Below are 22,696 nucleotides of genomic sequence, written 5' to 3' on the forward strand. Positions count from 1 at the left end.
CCACGCCCTTTTTTCCGCCGCACACCCAGGTTTCCCAAGTCCGAGTGGGAGGGAAGAGAAACAGGGCATCCACCCGGAGATGCTCTTGATCTCTTCTCGCCCTTCCCCCGCTATCCAGCAATAACGCGAGAGAAATCAGGGAAGTGCAGCAGGTGGGCGGCGTGCAGGCTTGGTAAAAAAAAAAGCGAGGTGACAGGTGCATCCAGCGCCGGCGCACCGGGGAGGTCTCCCTCGTGGCCGGCTGAAGGCGGCGGGAGCAGGGGAGGAGAGCCGCGCGCGTGCTCACCGGGCCAGCCGCCGGGCCCTGTGGCGTCCTCAGCTCGGGCCTTTCCTCTTCCTCTAGCGGCCACGATCCGCCGCTTCCGCAGCCAGGCTGCTGTCGCCGCCGTCGCTGCTGGCGGGCGGCCGCAGCACAGGCCTCTGCACACGGTACTGGGGCTCGGGGATGTGCGGCGCGCCCTGAAGCAGGAACTGGCCTCCGCGGTAGGTGACGCGCACGTCTGTGCGCGGGTACGTGCCGTACACACGCCGCAGCTCCCGGCGCACCACATCCGGCAGCTCGAGGCGAGGGCCGTGCGCGCGGTCCACGCAGCCCCAGCGCAGCTTGGTGTGCGTGCTCCAGCCCTCGGGCCACGGCGCCCCGCGGTGGGCAGCCGCCGTCCCTTCCGCCGCGGGCCCTTGTAGCGATGGCCCCAGGTAGCCGGGCGCCGGGAAAGGCGGGTGCAGGGCCGCGGCGTAGGCCTGCGGGAAGGCCCATGAGGACAGCGTTGCGGCCAGGGGCGCGCCTGAGCCATGGAAGCAGTGATATTCCCGCGGACCCGGCCACTCGCCTGCGGTCAGGCTGGGGGGCCGACTGCAGAAGCTGTGGGCATGGATGGGGGGCAGCAGCAGAGAGCCGGGCAGGTAGGTGTAGGTGAGGGGCTGCAGCGGAGGCCAGGCGCCCTCCCCGGATGCCAGGCAGCTGTACGAGTACATGGTCTGAAGCTCAGGCGGCGGGCATTTTTACTGGGGCCTGGTCCAAACCTGCGCTGGGGGTGTGTGTGGTTACCCTTTGTTCTATCTCCACCACCGATCCCAGGGGCTTGGTAACCCAGGGCTCTGGTTTACAGCAGGAGCCCACGTGCAGCACCTGATGGTTTGGGGGAACTCTTCCTAAGGCATTCAGCTTCCGTCTCACCTCTTGTCCCAGGGCTGAGCCGAGCCCCAGACTCTCAATAAGCAGTAAGGACCCAAGACCTTTTCAAGCCTTCGCTCGTGAAGTGTTCTTCCCAGGTGGTTCCCCACTCGTCTCCTTCAACCCAGGGGGCGTTGGTACCCAGCATTTGGGGGAGCCAGAGAAGTCCAGAGCAGGCTCCTCTCCACCACTTTTTAGTGGCTCTGCTCCTCTCCATGCCCTGCCTCAGCCACACCTCCTGGTTTCCAGGCAAAGGGAAACACATTTTGCTGGCCATAAGCCAGCCAGCCTGTATCTACACTGGGTGAGCCTGCTGGTCGTACCTGCCTGCCCTGGACGGTGAGGCCTGTGCTCAGGGATGCCCTCACTCCTACATCACTGAGAATATCTTGTTGCCCTTTCCAACCAGTTAGCCACCTGTTCCCCGCACCCCATCCTCCCAGCCCTTCCAAATGGGTCGAGTTATCCTAACATTTGAGTGAAGCTCCTACACCAGGCGCTGAGTCAAGTTGCTTATGAGCATCTAACTTTAAGTTTACATCAACCCTAGGAAGGAGGTACTAATATATTCCCCACTTTACGTAGGAGGAAGCTGCTTGCCTCAAATTTGGTAGTAAATGTATTCTATGATTAGGAAACCCTTCCTGTTGTAGGCTTATGTAGGTTAAAGTATATTACCCAAACTCACACAGCTAGTTATGGTAAGAGCAAAATTCAACCCCATGTCTGTCTCAAGACTCATGATTGGTAATTAGCTTTATAGCCAATCCATGCTGGGACTTCTTTCACACTGTCTCCAATCCTCACCTCTAGAATGTTACATAAGAACTAATTTTTTTTTTAAGATTTTATTTATATGACAGAGACACAACGAGGGAGGGAACACAAGCAAGGGGAGTGGGAGAGGGAGAAGCAGGCTTCCTGCCGAGCAGGGAGCCCCATGTAGGGCTCGATCCCAGGACTCTGGGATCATGACCTGAGCCGAAGGCAGACGCTTAACAACTGAGCCACCCAGGCGCCCCAAGAACTAATTCTTAATAGCCATGTGAAGAACATGGTAGTATCATTTTCATTTAATTGATAAGGAACCAGAGGCTCAGAGAAGTTAGGCCACTCCCAGGTTTATGTAGTCTAGGTAGCCCAGTGGGATTTGAACCCATTCCAACTAAGGCCAAAGCCCAGAAGCTACTTGGGTGAAGATTGCTTCATCCAGGTGGTGGGAAGCCCTGTCTAAGCTCTAGTCCCCTCTGGCTGCAAGCCACAGTCCTCCACCTCTTTTTTCCCCAGTGGGGTGGGTGATAGTTGCTGGATACTTAAAACTGATACCCTCTCCCAGCTGCTGAGCTGCTGGGCCATCATACTCTCCTTCTTCCTCTTCTCTTGACTCAGGCAGCATCCCCAGTAACTCCCACAGGTTCTCCTCTAAGTTCTCAGTGTCTCACAAAGGCCAGCTACCCTCTGAGAAGTTCTACACTCACCCTGATGATGTCACACTTTTATATTCCTGACTGAGCTGCTCTCCCAAGTTTTGGGCCGTTGGCCTGGTGAAGATAGATACTGGAACTGGGTATCTACCTAACACTCCCTACCCCAGAGCTCCAAGAAGGGAGCCTCACCCTTTGTGCATTCTAGGAACTAGTCCCAAGACACAGTGGCCTTTGTTGGGAGAGGCCTTCACCACCAAGATGTCCACAACCTAATCCCTGCAAACCTGCCAGTATGTTATATTACATGGCAAGGGGGAATTAAGGTTGTAGATGGTATTAAGGTTGTGAATTAGCTGTCCCTTAAAATGAGATTATCCTGGATTATCCAGATAGATCCAGTGTAATCACAGGTGTCCTTAAATGTGGAAGAGGGAGGCGGAAGAGTCAGAGTGATGTTATATGAGAGTGAACCAGCCATTGCTGGCTTTGAAGATGGAAGGGGTTCATGAGCTAAGGAATGCAGGCAGCCTTTGGAAGCTGAAAAAGACAAGGAAATGGATTCTTCCCTAGAGCCTCCAGAAAGGAACACAGTTCTGTCAGCACCTTGATTTTAGTTAATGAGGCAGAATTCTAACCTCCAAAACTGTAAGATAATAAATTTGTATTGTTTTAAGCCACTAAGATTTTGGCAATTTGCTACAGTGCCAATAGGAAATTAATATACCTCCCCATTCCTATTTATAACTGCTGTCTCCAAATCTCAGCACTTGAGGAATGTCCAAGACTACCTATAGACTGACCTCACCCAGGCCTGGAGCTCAATCATGGGCCCTATGGGACTGGCGCCTTTCTCCACCTCCTCCCACAAGGGGATCTGGTCACAAGTGTGAGACCAAGCTCAAGTTGGAGGCTGGGAGGGTTAGAAGCCTGTATTTTAACAATTGGTCCCTACATGCTTGCTGAAGACCTCTGCTGGTCTGGTGGTGGTTCAGGTAAAATGGGAAAAATAAGGACCAAACTGAGTTTCTTAATATTCATCCTGACTCCAGTAACAGCTTCTAGATTTTTTTTTTAAATAAATCTTTTATTTATTTATTTGACAGAGTCACAGAGAGAAAGGGAACACAAGCAGGGGGAGTGGGAGAGGGAGAAGCAGGCTTCCTGCTGAGCAGGGAGCCCAATGCAGGGCTCGATCCCAGGACCCTGGGATCATGACCTGAGCCGAAGGCAGATGCTTAACGACTGAGCCACCCAGGTGCCCCAACAGCTTCTAGATTTTTGGGGTCCCATACCGTATCTACTCAATAAAGTGGTTCTGGGGGAGTTGGCTCTATTCTATCCTTAAAGTTAGGGGTGATTTATGGCTAGATCAATCACACTGCCATCCCTCTGGCCATAAGGATTGGTTGAGGGTAGCCAGGTGACTCAACTGATCAGGGGAACCAGGCCCAGGACTTTGTTCTTTTGGGGTGGAGGGAAGTGCTCTCTTTCCCCTGGACAGAAATCTGAAAGAATGCAGTCTGGGTGGAGAGGTGAAGGCCTGTCTGAGGATGGAGCCACAGAAGAAGTGGAACCAAGGGACAGAGAAATTAAGTCCCGATGACATCATTTGAATCCTGGACTTTAAAGTTACATGAGCCAGTAAATTCCTTTTTTCCCCTTCCAGTTTTATTGAGATATAATTGACATACACCACTGTATAGGTTTAAGGTATACAGCAAATGATTTGACTTAACGGATATTGTGAAATGATTACCACATTAAGTTTAGTTAATACCCATCATCTTATAAAGTTTTTTTCCCATGTGATGAGAACTCTTAGGATCTATTCTCTTAACAACTTTCAGATACACCTTGCAGCATACAGCAGTGTTTATAATCATGTACATTACATACCTAGTACTTCTGGAACTTTACCTTTTGACTGCCTTCCTCCAGTGCCTCCTCCCATCCCCCCCCCAATAAATTCCTTTCTTGCTTAATCTGGTTTGAGTGGACTCTTTTTTTCTTTTTCTTTTTTTTTTTAAGATTTTATTTATGTATTTGACAGAGACATAGAGAGCACAGATAAGCAGAGCAGCAGGCAGAGGAAGGGGGAGAAGCAGGCTCCCTGCTGAGCAGGGAGCTGAGGTGGGGCTCAATCCCAGGACCCTGGGATCATGACCTGAGCCGAAGGCAGCCGCCTAACCGACTGAGCCACCCAGGTGCCCCATGGACTCTTCTTTTCACACACCAGTTGTGTTTACTTCATATAAATTTAACTACAGAAGACAATGAAGCAGACTTTTGTTTTTAATTACAAAGGACCATCATCTAAGTCCTTAGAAAATTAAAAGTTTGGGTTATTACACTGTGGAGTGGAGTCTTCTGTTGTTTGCATCGCCAGTAACCCTGAGTGTTTTCCCCAGCATTTTATGAAAATTTTCAAAATGCAACAACCTGCGTAGGTTTTGAGCTGTGAACCGCATGATCAGAGGCTCTCCTGTTGGCAAAGTAGAGGAGGATATAGATTGGTGAGAAAGAGGCTGGAAGCTAGTCTTGGAGGAGGTTCTCACACTAGCCCAGGAAAACTGACAACCAAAACAGGAGCTGGGGATGGAAAAGAGATGGGAGCAGATTCATCTAGAGTTGACCCCATATAACTGCCTGGGTGGAGAGGGTAGCAGAGAGGTGGATGCACATGTTTTTGATTTAGTTGCCTGGGTGGGTAGTCAAAGCAAGCCTGGAAAAGAAAAAAAAAACCCTTGTGGGCGATTGGAAGTTGAGGAAATGGTGCAGTCAGGGAGTTCATTTGGGGAGCTGTCCGGCATGTGGTTTTATCTTCAGGCTGGAGATGGGAGGTGGGGTAGTCATGAAGGGAAAAGTAGTAGGTGAAGGACTGGAATAGCTGCTACCTGGCCCAGGCCTTGCTGTGTCGTCATGGCTGCTAATTTGTTGGGTTCCACTTACACCTTGTGAATGCAGCAATCTTGTGTTTGAATTACCTTTTACCCCAGATAGCCTATGGCCTGGCAAGTTTGAGTGAATAAATGAAAAGAGTTTTGAAAATGGAAGCTTGGGGGGTGGGGGTTGCCTGGGTGACTCCGTTGGTAGCATTTGCCTTTGGCTCAGGTCATGATCGTGGAGTCTCAGGATCGAGCCCTGCATCCATCGGGCTCCCTGCTCAGGGGGGAGTCTGCTTCTCCCTCACCCTCTGTTCCTCCCCTTCTCCCCCCCGCCCCCGCTCGTGTCCTCTCTCTCACTCTCTCAAATAAATAAAATCTTTAAAAAAAAAAAAAGAAAGAAAGAAAATGGAAACTTGGGTGACATGCCCTCTGATTTTAGAAAGCCCCTGGGAAAAAAATGCCCTATTGAAAGGGACTGAGGAGGAGTTGTTAGGAGGAGAACATGATGAAACCTAGATCAGAGAGGTCAGAAGCCAAGGGAGGAGAGAATTTCAAGGAGAGAGACTGTTTATGTATCTATTTGTCCCACAATTCAGGGATTCTGATATGACTCAAGAAGTCAGGCAGATGATACTATCCCCCAGTTGCTTCCTATGTCCCTTCCCAGTTAGCTCTGTGGCTGGCAACCAGGAAGGGAAATTGGAGATAATCACAAGGCCTGGTCCTGGTGCTGACATAAGAGGTTAACTGGTTACATCGTCTATAAAATTAGAGGGATGAGGGGGCACCTGGGTGTCTCAGTCGGTTGAATGTCTGCCTTGGGCTCAGGTCATGATCCCATGGTCCTTGGGGTTGAGCCCCTCTTTGGACTCCCTGCTTGGTGGGGAGCTGCTTTTCCCTCTCCCTCTGCTGCTCCCCCTGATTGTGCTCTCTCGTGCTTTCTCTCTGTCAAATAAATAAATAAATAAAATCTTTTGAAAAAAAATCAGAGGGATGAGGAGCCTCAGTGTAACCATGAGACATTAAGTGCAACATAGGGACCAAATTTTTTCCAATGGGTCACATTCATTTCTGGCCCCTTGGCAGCCCTTTCCATTCCCCTGTTCTCCCACTGGACCGGAGGGCTAAGTAAAGAGTCAGCGTTGCTTTGGCACAAAGGCACATGCTGGTCAAAAATGGAAAGGTAGGGGGAACTCCTTTAGTCAATTTATGGCGGCCCTAGTGTGCCAGACACCATGCTGAATGCTAGGTTTCCAGCCTTTTATTCTCGGCCAGGAAAACATAGATGGGAACAAGGGGTTGGGATGGGGGAATAAAGGTCACCTTCCTTTTAGTCAGGAGGGCTTCCTAGAGCAGGAGGGCTTCCTAGAGCAGGAGGGGTTCCAGAAATTGCTTGAAGTCTAGAAGAGAAATGGTATGTGTTGCTTCGTGGGGACATAGGAGTTAAGAAGAGGGTCTGAAGGGGCAGGATTGGGGAGAAATGAGATTGGTGAGTAGTGGATGCTGGGAGCAAAGTTCATGGGACTGCTGGGGCTCCACAGGAACTGGTTGGACAGACTCTAACCCCTGAATACCAGGGCTCTAGTGTTGGACCATTTGCTGTGGGTGGGCCCTTTGCCAGGTTGTCAGGCAGGAGGAAGAGGATGATTTTCCTGTTGACAACCATCAACAAAAGCATAATGACCAAAAGCTGGCAAAATTCTTGCGCTCCCTTTTCTCACTTAATGGCTACAAAATCCCTCTAAGGCATAAAACAGAGGCTCACAAAAGGAGGGTCCCCACCTTTTTTTAAAAAGATTATTTATTTATTAGAGAGAGAGAGAGAGAGAGAACACAGGCAGGGGGAGTGGGAGAAGGAGAAGCCGGCTCCCCGCAGAGCAGGGAACCTGATGCGGGGCTTGATCCCAGGACCCCGGGATCATGACCTGAGCTGAAGGCAGACGCTTAACAACTGAGCTACCCAGGGGCCCCAGGAGGGTTCCTTAACAAAGAAGTGGAGCTAGGGGACCGGGCCCCAGGTCTCCCGGAAGCCAGGTGCCCCCCCGCCCCGATCATTGCCCCATATCATAAGTTAGGAAAACAGTAGGCCTGAAGTGTGTACTGTTTGATTGCCTGGAAAACTAACCAGGCTTACAGGCCTATTGTGAAAAGACATGGGACATCCTCACCAGGCAGGACTGAGCAAAACAAAACTTGACTTTGAGGCCCTTGGCAGGGGTAGGAAGAAGAAAGATTGTTCTGAGAGGCAGAAGAGCTGGGTTCCAGCTAGTCTGGGTCTCTTGCTTGTAGGAGTCATTAAATCTCTCTAAACCCGTTTCCTCTTCTGTAAAATGGGAATAACAGCACCTGCCTCCGAGGGATGATGTGAGGACTCAACAAGATAATGGATGCAGAGTGCTTAACACAGTACAGGGCACCTAGTGAGAGCTCAGTACTCCTTTTATTTTATTATTCTTATTTTTAATTCGAGGAGGTTGGGCTGCATGGTAGCTCTCTCAGGGCCTGGCGCCTGTGGCCTGAGCCCTGGTGCCCACACATTAAGCTGGGGCTCTCCACTCTTGAGGGGCTCCCAATCCAGCATCAAGGAGTCCCAGGTTGTGCCACTGTCATCTCCTCATCCGCCTAGCTGTGCATCTAGTCAGACCACATGGCTCATAAGAAGGTGCTGTGCTCTCTTCATTCTGCCAGTTAATACTAAGGAAGGCCCGGGAGAGAGAGGGGAGCGCTTTGAAAGTCTTATTGATTTGAACAGAAATTGCCTTTAAGCACCTACAGAGGTGAAAGAGAGGAGGTGAGCCGTCAGGAATCTAGGCCACTGCTCTCTTCTTGCCAGCGTCCACATTTTCCTTTCGGTCCCTAAGGGTGTGCGCCCATGACAAATATGGCTGCGGCAGCCTCGGGCGCGGGCACCTGCCGGGGCGCGGTCCCGGGAGCCGCGCGGAGCCAATCGCCGGCTGGGGGTGGAGGGAGAGGCTGGGGAAGCCGCCGGCGGGGAGCGCGCAGGCGCACTGACTCGCACCTGGCTCCAGGCAGCCGCAGGATTAGGCTTCGCCTGCCACTGTATCGGTGAGGGGCTGGTCCGCGGCCCGGGCGCGGGGGCAGGAGCGGGCCGGACTGGGGGCCAATCAGACACAAAGGACGGACCCGAGGGGGACAGGAATGCTGTCGGCTCTGGGAGTCCTGGTGGCTGTCTGCGGGGGGTCCTTGAGGTGATCAGGTTGTGGGTTGGGAGAGCCCTTGGGTCCGGATGGGAGAAGCTTGGGCTCAAGGGGTGAGGGTGGAATTCTTGCAGAAGGGCTCCCTGGGGGGCTGGGGTCGCGGGATGTCTCAGGCCGGGATCCATTTCATTAACATGATGGCCCTTAACCCTGGTGGCGTAGTAGAACCACTTGGGGAGCTTTAAAAGAACACCGACCCTGGGCCCCACCCCCCGAAAATTCCGATTAATTGGTCAGGAGTGAGGCCCGGGCCTCGGTATTGAGCAACTCCTCAGGTGATTTTAATGTACAGACGGGTTGAAGAACCACATGTTTCAGCGCCAGCTATTGAGTAAAGAGCTCCTGGGTTAGCCCCAGACTCCTCAGTGGCTTGGGAGGGGCGGGTGGTCCCAGAGTGAAGTCGCTGACCCTCCAGTGCTGTGGGGGAGGGAGAGGGGGAAGGTCCCTCCCCCAGGAAGGTGAAGGTTCCATTTCCAGCGTGAGGAGGAGGATAGGCCTATTATTATTTGGAATGGAGAGTCCCCCCCCCCCCCGCCCCGCCTCCGCCAACACACCGCCCACGCCAGGGGAGGCGCTCTTGCCAGGACTGGAAGCTGCTGTGGGGAGGGAGACTGGGCAGGGAGACGAGCAAGGCGGCTGTGAAACAGGAAAGGCAGCAGACAGTTCAGAGGTCAGCTGCTTGTTGAGAAAAGGACACACCTAATATTTGTGCAGGGTCTTACACCTTTCAATTTCATTTGATACTCCTGAGGACCGGTAGAGATTGGAATTGTTTTCTCCTGCTTCACAGATGTAGGAATAAACTCATAAAGTTAGTAGTGATAATGTTCAGACTTGACTCAGGGCCCCCAACTCCAAATTATGCTTATTAGTAGCTTTTTCTCTCTGCACTAAACTTCACATACAAGCGCTAGTACTTTTTTTTTTTTTAGATTTTATTTATAGCTGCTAGTCCTTTTGAAGGGAATCAACATCCACCTTCCTGATGCCCCTCACTCTAGGGGTCCAGTCTGGCATTCTTGGTTTCCTCCACCAAATCCACCAGCCCGCAGCCACTATAGTTTGGTTCAGAAATCAGGGAGATGCTACTGTTTCCATCCTTTCTAGTTCATCTTCCAGAAGCCTGATGGGTCAAGAAGAGAGAGTTTTTATGCCAGGGGATTCTTTCCAAACAGATCTGGTTCTGTCACCTCACCATCCCCCCAGTGCCCCCCATCCCATTGTCCTCAGGATAGAATCTTGTGTGTGATTTACAAAACCCTTCCTGATCTGGTGTCTTTCTACCTCCTTGCCCTGAGCTCTCTTTCCATATTGTATCTGCTTTCCTTAGCACGTGGTACAAGCTTAATAAATGTGACCTTTTGTTACCACTCTTCCTCTTTGTGCACCTGTTGCCTGCTGTGCATGTTTTATTCAGCAGGGCACATCAAGGTTCCCCTGGTTGCCTCTTTCTGAGTCCCACAGCCAAGCAGAGCTGAGGGGCACAGTGGGATTTGGGGGTGGCAATCCTAGGGCTGCTACTCTTCCCTAGTTCTGGGGATACCCATATTGGCCTTTTAGGGACAAATTGACTCAGCAGGCATTAATTGAGCACCTACTGTGTGGTGAAGGAGCCTGGTGGAAGCAGGGAGTAGAAAACTGGGGTCTGACCTGGTGCTGCTCTTAACAGAGCTTGGGTGCTGGAGGGTAAGGGAAGCATTTGGACCCGGATAAAGGAGCCAAGGGACCTGAGAGGGGAGAGAACACCTGCCTAGGTGTACTCAGGCTTGTGCCACTGAGCTGAGCCTTGAATCAGCAGGATTTGATAAGATGGTGTGATGGGGTTAGGCATAGTGACATGAGAAATGCTGAGATATTTTAGTCAAAAACACCGGTTCTGAATCTTTGCTCCAGCCCCTAATAGCTCTGTGATTTATTTAACCTTCAGAGCCTTGGTTTCTTCGTTTATAAAATGAGATGGAAATAGTAACAAGAGTTGTAAGGATTCTTGATGGATGTAAAAGCCAGACATACCCAGATGCCTGAGAAATGATATGTAGTTACATCTATTTTAAGTGGAAGGAACAGCATGAACAAAGGTGTGGAGGTGGCATTTAAAAGAGAATTTGAGGGATGGCAGGATATACCAGGCAGCAAGAGGCATCAGTGTTGGGTGCTGGAGAGACCACTTCATCATGGCTTTGACAGAAGGGGACACTGACTGAAACCCTTTAAAGATCACAAAACCAAACTTGAGAGACACGAAAAAGAATAACAGTAGCTACTCTTCGTTGAGGATCTCCTATGTGCCAGGCACTGTGCTTGGGGCTTTATGTACCTTTTGTGTTTCAGTCCTGCAGCAATCCAAGAGGTTGGCATCATCCCCACTTTATACATGAAGAGACCAAGGCCCAGGGAGAAGGAAAGGCTGGCTCAAAGCTACATAACTGGGACCATCCCAGCACGAGAGCGGGGTGGGCTCTCATGACCTCCAGCAGGCTCTCCTGCCAGGTGCCAAGGTGGGGGTGGAGTTGGCTGGGTTACAGGGTATTTCACCCGGGTTATGCAACTAGGTTGGTGTGGGTTCTAAGCTGTTCCTCCCCTGGAGAGGCAGGGTTGCTGTTTTTTGCTGGGGCGAATTGAGGGTGGGAGGGTGAGTAGGGGAAGGCATTTCCTGAGGGAGGAGCGGAATCTGGAAGAGTGTGACCCTGCACACTCCTCCCCCAGCCCCCTCTCCTGGGCAGAGGCTCACCTGGACAGGTCACTCTGCCTCTGGCCCTGGCTTGTGGTGGGGGCTTGTATCTGGCTCTCCTGAACTGTGCATGTGTTCCTGCTACTTGTAGACTCTCCTCTTTTGACTTAGCCTTGGGTGCCCTGTCTTGTCTCTCAGATTCCCTTACCGTGGGAAGAGGCCGGATTACCAGGATATTCCCCTGCTCCTACTCCAATCTTTTAATAGTGAGCCCAAGAAGAAGCCCGTTTCTGAACATCTTTCAAGTAACAGTGCTCTGGGCTCCTGGGCATTAGTTTAGTCCTCCCTGCATTCCTTTAAAGGATAGGCATTATTATTCCCATTCTACAGGTGAAGAAACCAAGGCTCAGGCAGGTTAAGTGATTTGCCTGAGGTTACATTCTTAGTAGGAAGTGCAGGTGGGATTTAAACCCAGCCTCTCCTGATGGCAAAAGTCACACCCTTCCCATGTCCCCGCCCTCTGAGGTTTTCTGCTATTACCTCAGCACCGGTGCAGGGAGCCAGCTGGTAGAGGCTGGGGACTTGCCTGCAGGGCTCACCTTCTCCAGCAACCAGGAAAGGTCACTGGACATCTGGGTGGGGGCCTGGGACACTTCACTCCCTTTGGACAAAGGCTTTGGAAGTGAGGTGGTGGCACAGGTGGGGGGTCTGAAAGGCCCTGGGGAATCTGAGAAAGTGAGCTGGGTTAAGGATATCAACAGAGGTATACGTTGTGCTTTACAGCCCCAAAGCACCTTTAGATTAATACTCACCCCATCCCTGTGTGGTGGGTTTGGAGGGTCTGAGAGGCTCAACAGCAGTAATCTCTGAAGTTTGAGTGTCCACTACACTTAGGTGCTAAGTGCTTGAGAGTATTTTCCCCTTGACTGCTAACAATAGTCTTAGGAAGGTTGGTGCCATATCGCAGATCAAGAAACAGACATAGAGAGGTTAAGCAAATTCCCCCAGTTCACACAGGTAGGAAATGGTACAGGCAGGACTTAGAAGGCCCCCAGTTGTGTTTTCTTTCCACTATGTTCCTTAGAAAGTGCCAGGGAAACTTTTAGGGTGATGGATATGTTCATGATCTTCACCGTGGTGATGGTTTCCCAGGTGCATGTATATGTTAAAACTGATCAGACAGTATACTTTGAATATATGCAGATCATTGTGTGTCTGCTATACCTCAATAAAGCTATGGGGGAAAAAAAGTATTTCCCACCAAATGTTCCTTCAGGGGCTCAAGGGCTCCAGGGAGAGGCTAGCTGTCCATCCTCTTGCTTTGGGGCAAGGTAGGATCACTGTAGCCTGGGAGAGATTCTCACAGACTTAGCGGCTGGTTTCAGGTTTTCTAGCGCTTCTCCTTCCCTCATTCCCTAGCACTAGGCATAGACTGGCACCAGGTTGGATCTCTTGAGTGAATTGTCCTCATTTTCCAATGAGCCTGAGAGATCCCACTGAGATTCCCTCCTTTCCCCCCCTCTCAGGGCCTGTTTTTCTATTTTTTTTTTTTAAAGATTTTATTTATTTATTAGAGAGAATGAGATAGAGCATGAGAGGGGAGAGGGTCAGAGGGAGAAGCAGACTCCCCGCTGAGCGGGGAGCCTGATGCGGGACTCGATCCCGGGACTCCAGGATCATGAGCTGAGCCGAAGGCAGTCGCCCAACCAACTGAGCCACCCAGGAGCCCAGGGCCTGTTTTTCTACCAGAGAGTGGCCGTGTCCAGCCCACCCTCCCCGAGGGAGATGGAGGGCAAAGATGCAGGCTCTGCCCTGAGAAACCCCACAGTCAGGTTGTTGTGGGGGCAGGCAGGAGAGCCTGTGGTACGGTGGCAGGAGGCATCAGTGAGGGGCTGGAGAGAGTCTGGACACAGTGCTGGCTCCTGAAGGATGGGGAGATGGGAGGCCATTTCTGGCAGGGGCACTACCAAGGACAAAGGCCTGGCCAGAGGAGAGGTTGGCTTGAAGACCTAGGGGAGGCTGGGCTGGACAGAGGCCCTGGAGGGTTGGGCACAGAGCAGGAGCTATAGTGGGTCATGGGGCAAGGACATGTCCTGGGGGTCAACTGCTGTTGGACTTGGGCTGAAGTTGGCTCTCCAGGGCCTGACCATGATAGGAAGCAGAAGTTTCAGCTGTGTGTGTCTGTGTGTGCGTGTGTGTGTGCATGCGTGCACACCAACATGTAGATCACGTCCATGGGCAGGCTTGGGTCACAAGGACTCAGAGAGGAACAGCCCCCGAGGATATGTGTAAGTTTCCTAGGGCTGCTGGAAGAGATTACTGCAAACTGGGTGGCTTAAAACAACAAACTTTATTCACTCACGGTCTGAAACAACTCCAGATGGTCACGCTCCCTCCAGAGGCTCTAGGGAGGAATTCTTCCTTGCTTCCTCCTAGCTTACTGGTGGTTGCCTGCAGTCCTTGGCATTTCTTGGCTTGTAGCTGCATCATTCCAATTTCTGCTTTTGTCCTCACATGGCCACCTTCCTTCTGTGTGTGTCTGTCTCTGCGTATAAATTTCCCTCTCCCTGTAAGGGCCCACCCGAATTCACTTTGATCTCATCTTAACGTGTACATCTGCCCAGATCCTGTTTCCAAATAAGGTCACACTTACAGTTACTGGGGGATAGGGCTTGAGCATATTTTTTTTCTGGAGATACGATTTAACGCACAACAGGGAATTTGAGAGAAGGAAATCCTCATAGCTTCCCTCTGAGGGTCAGGCAAGCACACACAGGGTTATTTTTCTGAAAAGAAAATGGCATCTTTGAATCTAAAAAGAGAGACAGGCAGGCTTAATGCCTCAGTGCCTAAACTGTGGTCATGGCCCCGTGGTCACCACCTGGGCGCCCTTTTGAGAGCGCTGAATCCTAACTACTAGACCACCAGGGAAGGGCGCCCTTTCGGAAATGCAGAATCTGGTTCCTCCCAGACCTCCTGAGTCAAAATCTGCATTCTGATGACGTGCCCACGTAACTTGAAAGCACATTCCAGTTTGAGAAGGCCTGCCCTAAAAAAGATCTGACTTTTATTTCCTTCCCTCTCATAGTCGGTCTGTCCTTCCAGCCTCTGTGTATAAGTTAGCCTGGTTGGGAGCTAGGCACCCACACTGTGCTTTGTGCTCTCTTTTCACGTAACATGTTCTTGAGTTTCTCTTCTGTGTGTTGAGGTGGGCCACAGGCTTGCCTCTTCTGGAGAGCATCGGCCTTGCTGAGACTGCCCCTTTGTTTCGTTCTTGGGCCGTGTCCGACTTTTTGCTGTTTATTACTGTTGCTGCCATGAATGTCTCTGTACATGTTCCTTTGGGGTTCGTTTCTTGAGGTGGAATTTCCAGAATCAAAGTGCATGAGTGGTTGTGGACTCTATCACTCTTATATACCTATGGAACCTGACATCATAGCAACTTTCTTTGCTCTACCCAACAGTGCGTAGGAACCTGGTTTAGAAGGTCAAGTGGCAGAAAAGGCTTTAGAACCAGACAGACCAGGGATCAAATCTCCTACTTTTTTGCTGTATAACATTGGGCAAATTACTTAACATCTTTGAGCTTGGGATTGCTCTCTTTTCACAAAGTAATAGTGCTATAAATTTTGTAGGGATTTTATAAAGATAATCATGACACCACCACCATCCATTTATTGAGCACTTTCTGTGAGTTACCTCACTTGATCCTTACATTCCTCTGCGGAGTAGGCATGATCATCCCTTTTTTCCATTTACAGAAGAGGAAACTGAGGCTTGGGTTAAGTAGCTTGCTGAGGTTATAGGGGCATTGTATGCCCACGCCCACAGTTGGCATGTCCAGATGGTTAAGGTTTTTGTGATAAGATAGTGTGGATGAAAGAAGATACTGAGCACACTGCTCTAGCACACGACCTGGCTTAGCACTCGTTGGATGCCTGCCTTCTTTTCCCATGCCTTTATCAGTTTTCTTGGGTTATTCTCAGATAGTGGTATCCAGTCCAGCACTGTTTCAGTTGTATGTCATTGATGATTCCCTAGCTTCGTTTTGCGTACAAACTTTGTCCCAGTGGAAATGAGTTTTTTTTTTTTTAAGATTTATTTATTTGAGAGACAGTGCACAAACAGGGGGGTGGAGGGGAGGGGAGAGGGGGAAGCAGACTTCCCACTGAGCAGGGAGCCTGACGTGGGTCTCAATCCCAGGACCCTGAGATCATGACCTGAGCCAAAGGCAGATGCTCAACCGACTGATCCACCCAGGTGCCCCCAGAAATGAGTTTTTATTTTTATTTTTTTAATATTTTATTTATTTGACACAGAGAGAGGCACAGCGAGAGCAGGAACACAAGCAGGGGAAGTGCGAGAGGGAGAAGCAGGCTTCCCGCTGAGCAAGGAGCCTGATGCGGGGCTTGATCACAGGACCCTGGGATCATGACCTGAGCCGAAGGCAGACGCTGAACGACTGAGTGACCCAGCCGCCCCAGAAATCAGTTTTTAAATGATTCAGAGGTCTGGGGTTAGGAGCAGAGCTGGCTCTGATCCCTGCAGCTAACTGGCTACTTCTTCCCTAGGGACAAGGATGGCCAGACTGCTCTTGGATGTGAGCGCTCCTCGGTGCTCCTGGGGCTGACGCCAAGCTGGCAGCCATGGGGCTGGGCAGGCTCCAGGCCTGGATGCTGGGCCTTCCTACGGCTGTGGTTTATGGCTCCCTGGCTCTCTTCATCTCTATCCTGCATAATGTGTTCCTACTTTACTATGTGGACACCTTTGTCTCAGTGTACAAGATCAACAAAGCTGCCTTCTGGGTTGGAGAGGTAGGACAGCACTGCGGGGGAGCTGGGCAGGTTGCACGGGTGGGTCCCACCTAGTCCGGAGCAGGGGCAGGCCAGGTTGCCCACCGTAATTCGGCAAGAAAAGCTGGAGCTGGAGGTGTTGATGACTCCTCCTTCTCCTGGCCACTGTCTGATGAGCCTGGCATGGTTCTAGATATTCACATATATGATAAAATATATTCACGTACATTAATTTATCAGCTGGATAAATTTGTCCTGGATGGGTGGGAGTTTGATGGGGCGGTGGCTGGTGGAGTGAGTTTTAGCAGAGGGACTGCCCTGAGCAAAGGTTTGCAGTCAGGAAAGCTGGGCTCATCTTTGAGGGGTGGCGAACAGGCTGGGTAGGGAAAACTCTGGAGAGGAGGCTGCCTGGAGCCCACCTGCCCCATTTCCCTCTGCCCACAGACGGTGTTTCTCCTCTGGAACAGCCTCAACGACCCCCTCTTCGGCTGGCTGAGTGACCGTCAGTTCCTCAGCTCCCAGCCCCGGTTTGTGTCCTGGGGATGGCTCACAATGGGTCCCGTCCCACCCCACCCCTCCCCAGGGGTGCCTGTGTTTGGGGTGGGGAGAGAAAGGGAGACCATTTCAGCTTTTGGCCAGGCTCCCTCCCTTCTCAAGGTCAGGCAGGTGGGAGAAGTGGCCTTGATTAACTGTTGCCTTGCTCACCTGGGGAGAGATTCACCTCAACTTGGTTTGTCAGGTCCTCAGAACTGGGAGCTGTACAGCAGACCCTCTCTGCTGCTTCTGGCAGATTCCTTGACCCCATCCCTGCTTGGGCCCAACACTGCCCCCAACCCTGAGAAATAGGTATCCCACCACCCTTTGCCCATCAGCCTTGGCCGGCTGGCAAGGGAGCGGACGAGAGAGTATACTCCCTGGTGAGTTGTGCTTCCTAAGTGAAAGGCTGAGGACGCGGGGCTCAGTGGTCTCACTCTGCTGTGAGTCCCATATTCTAGGCCTCTGTCCTTCCTTCGGGGCCTGGGCAGAGGGGGAACTGGGGCTTGCCCAGTTGGTAAAAGCCGCTCCCACCTTTCCTCCTGTCCTTGGCAGGTCGGGCGCTGGGCTCTCCTCGAGGGCCGTGGTGCTGGCACGGGTGCGGGCCCTGGGCTGGCACGGGCCGCTGCTGGCGCTGTCGTTCCTGGCATTCTGGGTGCCCTGGGCACCAGCTGGTCTGCAGTTCTTGCTGTGCCTCTGCCTCTATGATGGCTTCCTGACGCTCGTGGACCTGCACCATCATGCCTTGCTGGCTGACCTGGCCCTCTCTGCCCACGACCGTACCCACCTCAACTTCTACTGCTCCCTCTTCAGTGCGGCTGGCTCCCTCTCTGTCTTTGCCTCCTATGCCTTCTGGAACAAGGAAGACTTCTCTTCCTTCCGCGCCTTCTGTGTGGCCCTGGCCACCGGCTCTGGGCTGGGCTTTATGGGGGCTGCACGGCTGCTTGGGCGGCAGGTTGAGGCGGCTGGCAGGGAGCCTGAGTGCCCAGCCCTGGCTGTGAATGGCGGGTGAGTGGCCTGGCCCAGCTCTCCGGGTTTCCCCCAGCATGGAGTCCCCTGGCCGATGGGCGGCTGCCCTGGGGTGGTGGATGGCTCTGGCCCAGCCCTAGGCTATCAGTGACTCCCCTCTGCCCTGTAGCCTGTGCGGAGAGGAGCTGCTTACCGGCTGCCAGGACGCAGATAGCATCACTTTGAGCCAGTACCTCCAGCAGCTCGCACGCCACCGGAACTTCCTGTGGTTCGTGGGCATGGACCTGGTGCAGGTATGGGAGCAGCACCCCCGCCCCCGATGGCCAGGATGTGCCTCACTCAGGGGAACAGGCTCCTTAAAAGCTGGGCCTCATGTGAGCACTGCTGGGTGATTTGCTAGCAGGAACACAGGTTGGGTAGTTGGGAGAGCTGGATTCTAGCACCATCAGAACTCCTCACTCCCTGTGTGATCTTAGGCAGGTCTCTCGGGGCAGCTGTGTCTTCACCTGCAAAGGGAGGCTATGAAAAAGAGGTGCCCTTTGGGAACTTTGTGACAATCTTTTTAAAACACTAAATGCTGTGCCTAAAACACATGTAGTATGTGAGCTTGCCAAGTTCAGAAATAGATGGTGTTTATATCATCAAGCTTGTTTTACTAGTGTTTTCAATTAAAGAGAGGAAAACTTAATCATTCAATTTGACGATTTTATCCTTCCTTCTACCTTTTAGCAAAATTAGATGAGCAACAGGAATTTGGTGTTGGGTGTTATTCTGGCATGTTCCATGTGGAGGGACGTGGGGTTAAAGTCTGCTCTTGCTCCCGCCGCTCCCCGGTTGGCTTCCGGCCTGCTCCCAGCTGCCCTCCAGCCCAGCAGCCTCCTCATTGCCCCTGTTGGGTTGCAGGTCTTTCACTGCCACTTCAACAGCAACTTCTTCCCCCTCTTCCTGGAGCATCTGTTGTCAGACCACATCTCCCTCTCCACGGGCTCCTTTCTGCTGGGTGAGTGGGTGCTGCAGGCAGCCGCCCAGCTGCAGGCACAGCTCCCTCCCCAGCCGGGCCCTGTTGCCAGGGGTGGGGGTGGGGGGGGAGCTGCGGCAGGGGGCAGGGGGGTTACGCTGCTTCGCTTCGGGCTTGCCCCTCCAGCCTCAGCTGTGCTGTGGGAGGAAGGGGTGGGAGCCCACTGCACTGTGAGGAGGGTAGGGCTGCTCTCCTGGTGGTCTCCATGATGGTGCCTCCAGAGGTGAGGCGGCACAGTGGCCGGTTCACAGCAGGGCTGACGGGGCTGTCGGGCTTGGCTGTGCGTCTTGACTCTTATTTACTGTGTGGCCTTGGCTGTGTTTTCTTTAATCTCTTTGGGCCTCCGTTTATCACCCGAAAGGTAGGGATAATAACAGGACTGATCCTAAAGGGTGGTGAGGATGAAATGACAGGATGTGAAGCTCGTAGCACAGAGCCTGGCGCGTCGTGAGTGTGCAATCCCTGTCATGCCGTTGGTTGGTGTGGAGAGCTGTGGAAGCTGTGGCAGTGCCCCCTCACAAGGCTGCCCCCTTCTGTCCAGGCATCTCCTATGTGGCCCCCCACCTCAACAACCTCTACTTCCTGCCCTTGTGCCGGCGCTGGGGCGTCTACGCCGTGGTGCGGGGGCTCTTCCTGCTCAAGCTGGGCCTGAGCCTGCTCATGCTGTTGGCCGGCCCGGACCGCCCTGGCCTCCTCTGCCTCTTCATTGCCAGGTATGCGCTGCCCTCCCTCACCCCCGCACCTCTGCTCCACCCCTTCACTCTTGCCCCCTCTCTCTTCGCTGGCAGCAACCGTGTCTTCACGGAGGGCACCTGTAAGCTGTTGACTTTGGTGGTGACTGACCTGGTGGATGAGGACCTGGTGCTGAACCACCGCAAGCAGGCGGCCTCGGCTCTTCTCTTTGGCATGGTGGCCCTGGTGACCAAGCCAGGCCAGACCTTTGCTCCGCTGCTGGGCACCTGGCTGCTGTGCTTCTACACAGGTGAGGGCCTGGGGGCTGGCACCGGGCTCCTGAGGCTCCAGGGGTCAAAGCTACAAGCTGGGTCCAGTAAGTGGGAGAGAATGGCAACTGGCCAGCAGAGGCTGTTCCTGGGCCCCACCTCCTCTGCCTCTTCCCACGTGGGCGGAGGAACTGAGTCTCCAATTCTTCCCGTCTTTCAGTGGTTCGTTCGTTCATTCATTCATTCATTCAACAAACGTGTATAGAATACTTTCATTGCCAGGAGCTGCTCCAGGTCCCTTTAGGGAGGTAACAATGGTTTTGCCATCGTGGAACTTATATTCTAGTTAGAGGGATGGGTGGGATTGGCAATAAAGAGCCGAACAAGAAAATAGCAATGGTAGTGGGAAGAGCGATGGTAAAATAGGCAGTGTGACTGAGAAGCTACTTAGTGTGTGTGGTCCAGGAAGGCCTCTCTGAGGAGATGACACCCAGGATGTGGACTGGATGGCAAGAATCTGGTCTAGAAAGATCTCAGTGAATTCCAGACAGGATCGGGGCGGGGGGGCAAGTACAGAGCCCCAAGGTATCAGGAGTGGCTAGGAGATGAGGCTGGGGCAGCAGAGGGCTCTGTCCATTAGGGCAGGGTTTGGATTTTATTCTCAGTGTGGAGAGAAACTATTGCAAGGGTTTTAAGCAGGGCAGTGACATGGTCTGATCTGGGTTTTTCAGTTCACCCTGACTGCTGTATGGAGAATGGGCTGTGGGGAGGCTGTGGCAGAAGCCATGGAAGCTTGAGCAGGTGGAGCCAGGGGGACTGGAAGAAAGTGTCTGGGTGTGGCATGTGTTCTGGAATTCGGGGGAGGGGAAGGACTGGCTGCTGGGGAGTGGTGAGGTTAACCGAAGAGTCCAGGAAGACTTTGAGTCTATGGTGTGGATAGTGGTGCCAGTCACCCAGAAGGGAAGCACAGGGGAGAAGCAAGTTTGGAGAAGGAAGTGAGTTGTGGTTTAGAAATGTATGCATGTCGTTTGAGATGTGGCACTGCGGACCTTGGAGGAGACCAGGGCTGACCCTGTTCTTTCTGCATGCTCTCTCACCCTAGGTCATGATCTCTTCCAGCAGCCCCCACTGACCCCTGTGGGGAGTGCCCAGCCCTGGCCAGAGCCCCCGGCCCCAGCCCCAGCCCAGGCCCCAACACTCCGCCAGGGCTGCTTCTACCTGCTGGTGCTGGTGCCCATCACCTGTGCTCTGCTGCAGCTGTTCACTTGGTCCCAGTTCACACTGCACGGGAGACGCCTGCACATGGTCAAAGCCCAGCGCCAGAACCTATCACGGGCCCAAACCCTGGATGTTAAGATGGTGTGAGAGGCAGGTACAGCAAGGCCACCCTGCCGAGGACACTGTCGCAGCCCTGGGGCAGGAGCCACTTCTGCCAGCCCCCCGTCCTGCTCCTCTGCCTCCCTGGGGCACAGCCTGGAGGACAGATGGCAGAGTGTGAGCTTCTGGGGCTGAGCCGGGAGCATCACTGCGGTCTAAGTTCAGCTTGGCTGTCTGGCCCAGCTGGGGCAGGGGCTGGGCTGTATGTGCTCAGGGATCTGCTTCCCTGCCGTGGGGCAGGAGGAAGAAGAGGACCAAGACAGGGTGGGGCTGCCCTGTGATCACATGGGGGTGCTGCAGGGCATGAAGGCCTGTCCCACCACCTGCTTGGGGCCGGTGCTGTGTATGGGCTCAGAAGCCACTTTCACCCACTCAGGGGAAGCTGTGAGTCCCACCGCCCCCTCCCTCCACATTTCCAGTGGTTTCTCTGACCTCTCTGCTTCAGTTGTGCCTAAAGTATTGTGCCCCAGCTGCTGCAGGGCTCCCCCACCCCCACCTGACCTCTCAAAGAGGTTCATGTCATCACAGACTGATTAAAGTCAGTTATTTCTGTTCCCGTTCTGGAGGTCTGTGCTATGTGTAGAAGTGGTGGGTTGGCGGGGTTGGGGAACAGGATTCCTCACTTAATAGGAAAAGCACCCTGAGAACATTCTTCTGCAGATGAATTGGTGGGGGTGGGGGTCACCCTCATCAGAGTCACTGAGGTAGCAGGGAGGGCGTGCAGACCAGTGGCTGGCTGCATGGGCATTTGTGAGCAAAATGACTTGCTGGCCTGTGGTCATGTCCTGGTGCATTTCCCATACACCACTGCCAGACATGGTGAGTGAGGAAAAGCAGCCACTTCCAAGAGGTCTTCAACCCTGGAGTCACTGGGAGCTTTCAAAAATGCTGATTATCTTGAATTCTCTTCCCCAAGATTATGCTGTCATGGGTTCTAGGCTATGGCCTGCGCATGGAGGTTTTGGGAAGCTCTGTGATTTTACTGTGCAGCTGGGATAGAACACCTGTGCTCTCAGCCGGCATTTCTCAACCTGGAGACATTCGGAGCCGGGTAGCCCGTTGTTGCGAATATTTAAAGCAGCATCCCTGGCCTCTCCCAGATGACAGTAGCATTTCCCTACAGTTGTGACAACTAAATGTCCCCAGACATTGCCAGATGCGTCCCACTTGATTGGGACCTACTGCTCAAGGCCAGTGGTTTTTGAGGGTCTGTGTAGTGGCTAAAAATTGAGGCTCTAGGGCTATATCGCCTGGGTTCAAATCCTGGCTAATAAAGGGCAGAGCTTTGGGAAATTACATTTTTTCTGTGGCTCTAATTCATCTGCAAAATGGATAATAAAAATACTTTGCAGGGTTGTTGGATCAAATAGGTTAACATTTGCAAAGTGCCTGGAAATCCTCCCCTCCCCCAAGTATACAGGTTTAAAATGAAGAACTGATTAGTCAGAATATCTGAGTGTGGGCCCCAGGAACTACATTTTAAGCTCCAAAGCTTCTTATCCACATGGAAGTTTTGACTTCAGGGATGTCAAGAGGTGCTCCCCTCATTGGAGGTAGTTTCAGTCATAGGTTTTAGTGTATGTGCAGGGCTGGGACCCTCAGTTCCTGAAGTGGGGCTTTGGCATGGACACCCATCTTCTCTGTATCCACTTGACAGGCTGGGACCCGGGCAAAGGGCTGGCTAAGTCT

At 52.7% G+C, this 22,696-nt stretch overlaps 2 protein-coding genes across 5 annotated transcripts; one reads left to right on the plus strand and one right to left on the minus strand.

The window, feature by feature from the left end:
* Positions 1–315: 315 nt before the first annotated feature.
* Positions 316–2,077, minus strand: C15H10orf95 (chromosome 15 C10orf95 homolog). Its single transcript, XM_035724096.1, is given in 1 exon segment — positions 316–2,077. A coding segment is annotated over 1 exon segment (660 nt). The 5' UTR covers positions 976–2,077.
* Positions 391–22,312, plus strand: MFSD13A (major facilitator superfamily domain containing 13A). Of its 4 annotated transcripts, XM_027597253.2 has the most exons (10): positions 8,523–8,552; positions 11,036–11,194; positions 15,947–16,189; positions 16,613–16,695; positions 17,258–17,710; positions 17,841–17,964; positions 18,575–18,671; positions 19,231–19,402; positions 19,478–19,671; positions 20,733–22,312. In XM_027597253.2, exons 3-10 carry the CDS (start codon positions 16,022–16,024, stop codon positions 20,993–20,995), a joined length of 1,554 nt encoding a protein of 517 aa, XP_027453054.1. In that variant the 5' UTR covers positions 8,523–8,552; positions 11,036–11,194; positions 15,947–16,021; the 3' UTR covers positions 20,996–22,312. The 4 variants fall into 4 exon arrangements, with proteins under 4 accessions (XP_027453055.1, XP_027453052.1, XP_027453054.1 ...); XM_027597254.2 differs by lacking the exons at positions 8,523–8,552; positions 11,036–11,194 and adding an exon at positions 391–483; XM_027597251.2 differs by lacking the exon at positions 11,036–11,194 and having other exon boundaries at positions 8,441–8,552; positions 20,733–22,311.
* Positions 22,313–22,696: the final 384 nt, after the last annotated feature.

The sequence above is a fragment of the Zalophus californianus genome, chromosome 15 (genome assembly GCF_009762305.2).
Source record: "Zalophus californianus isolate mZalCal1 chromosome 15, mZalCal1.pri.v2, whole genome shotgun sequence".
NCBI lineage: Eukaryota > Metazoa > Chordata > Mammalia > Carnivora > Otariidae > Zalophus > Zalophus californianus.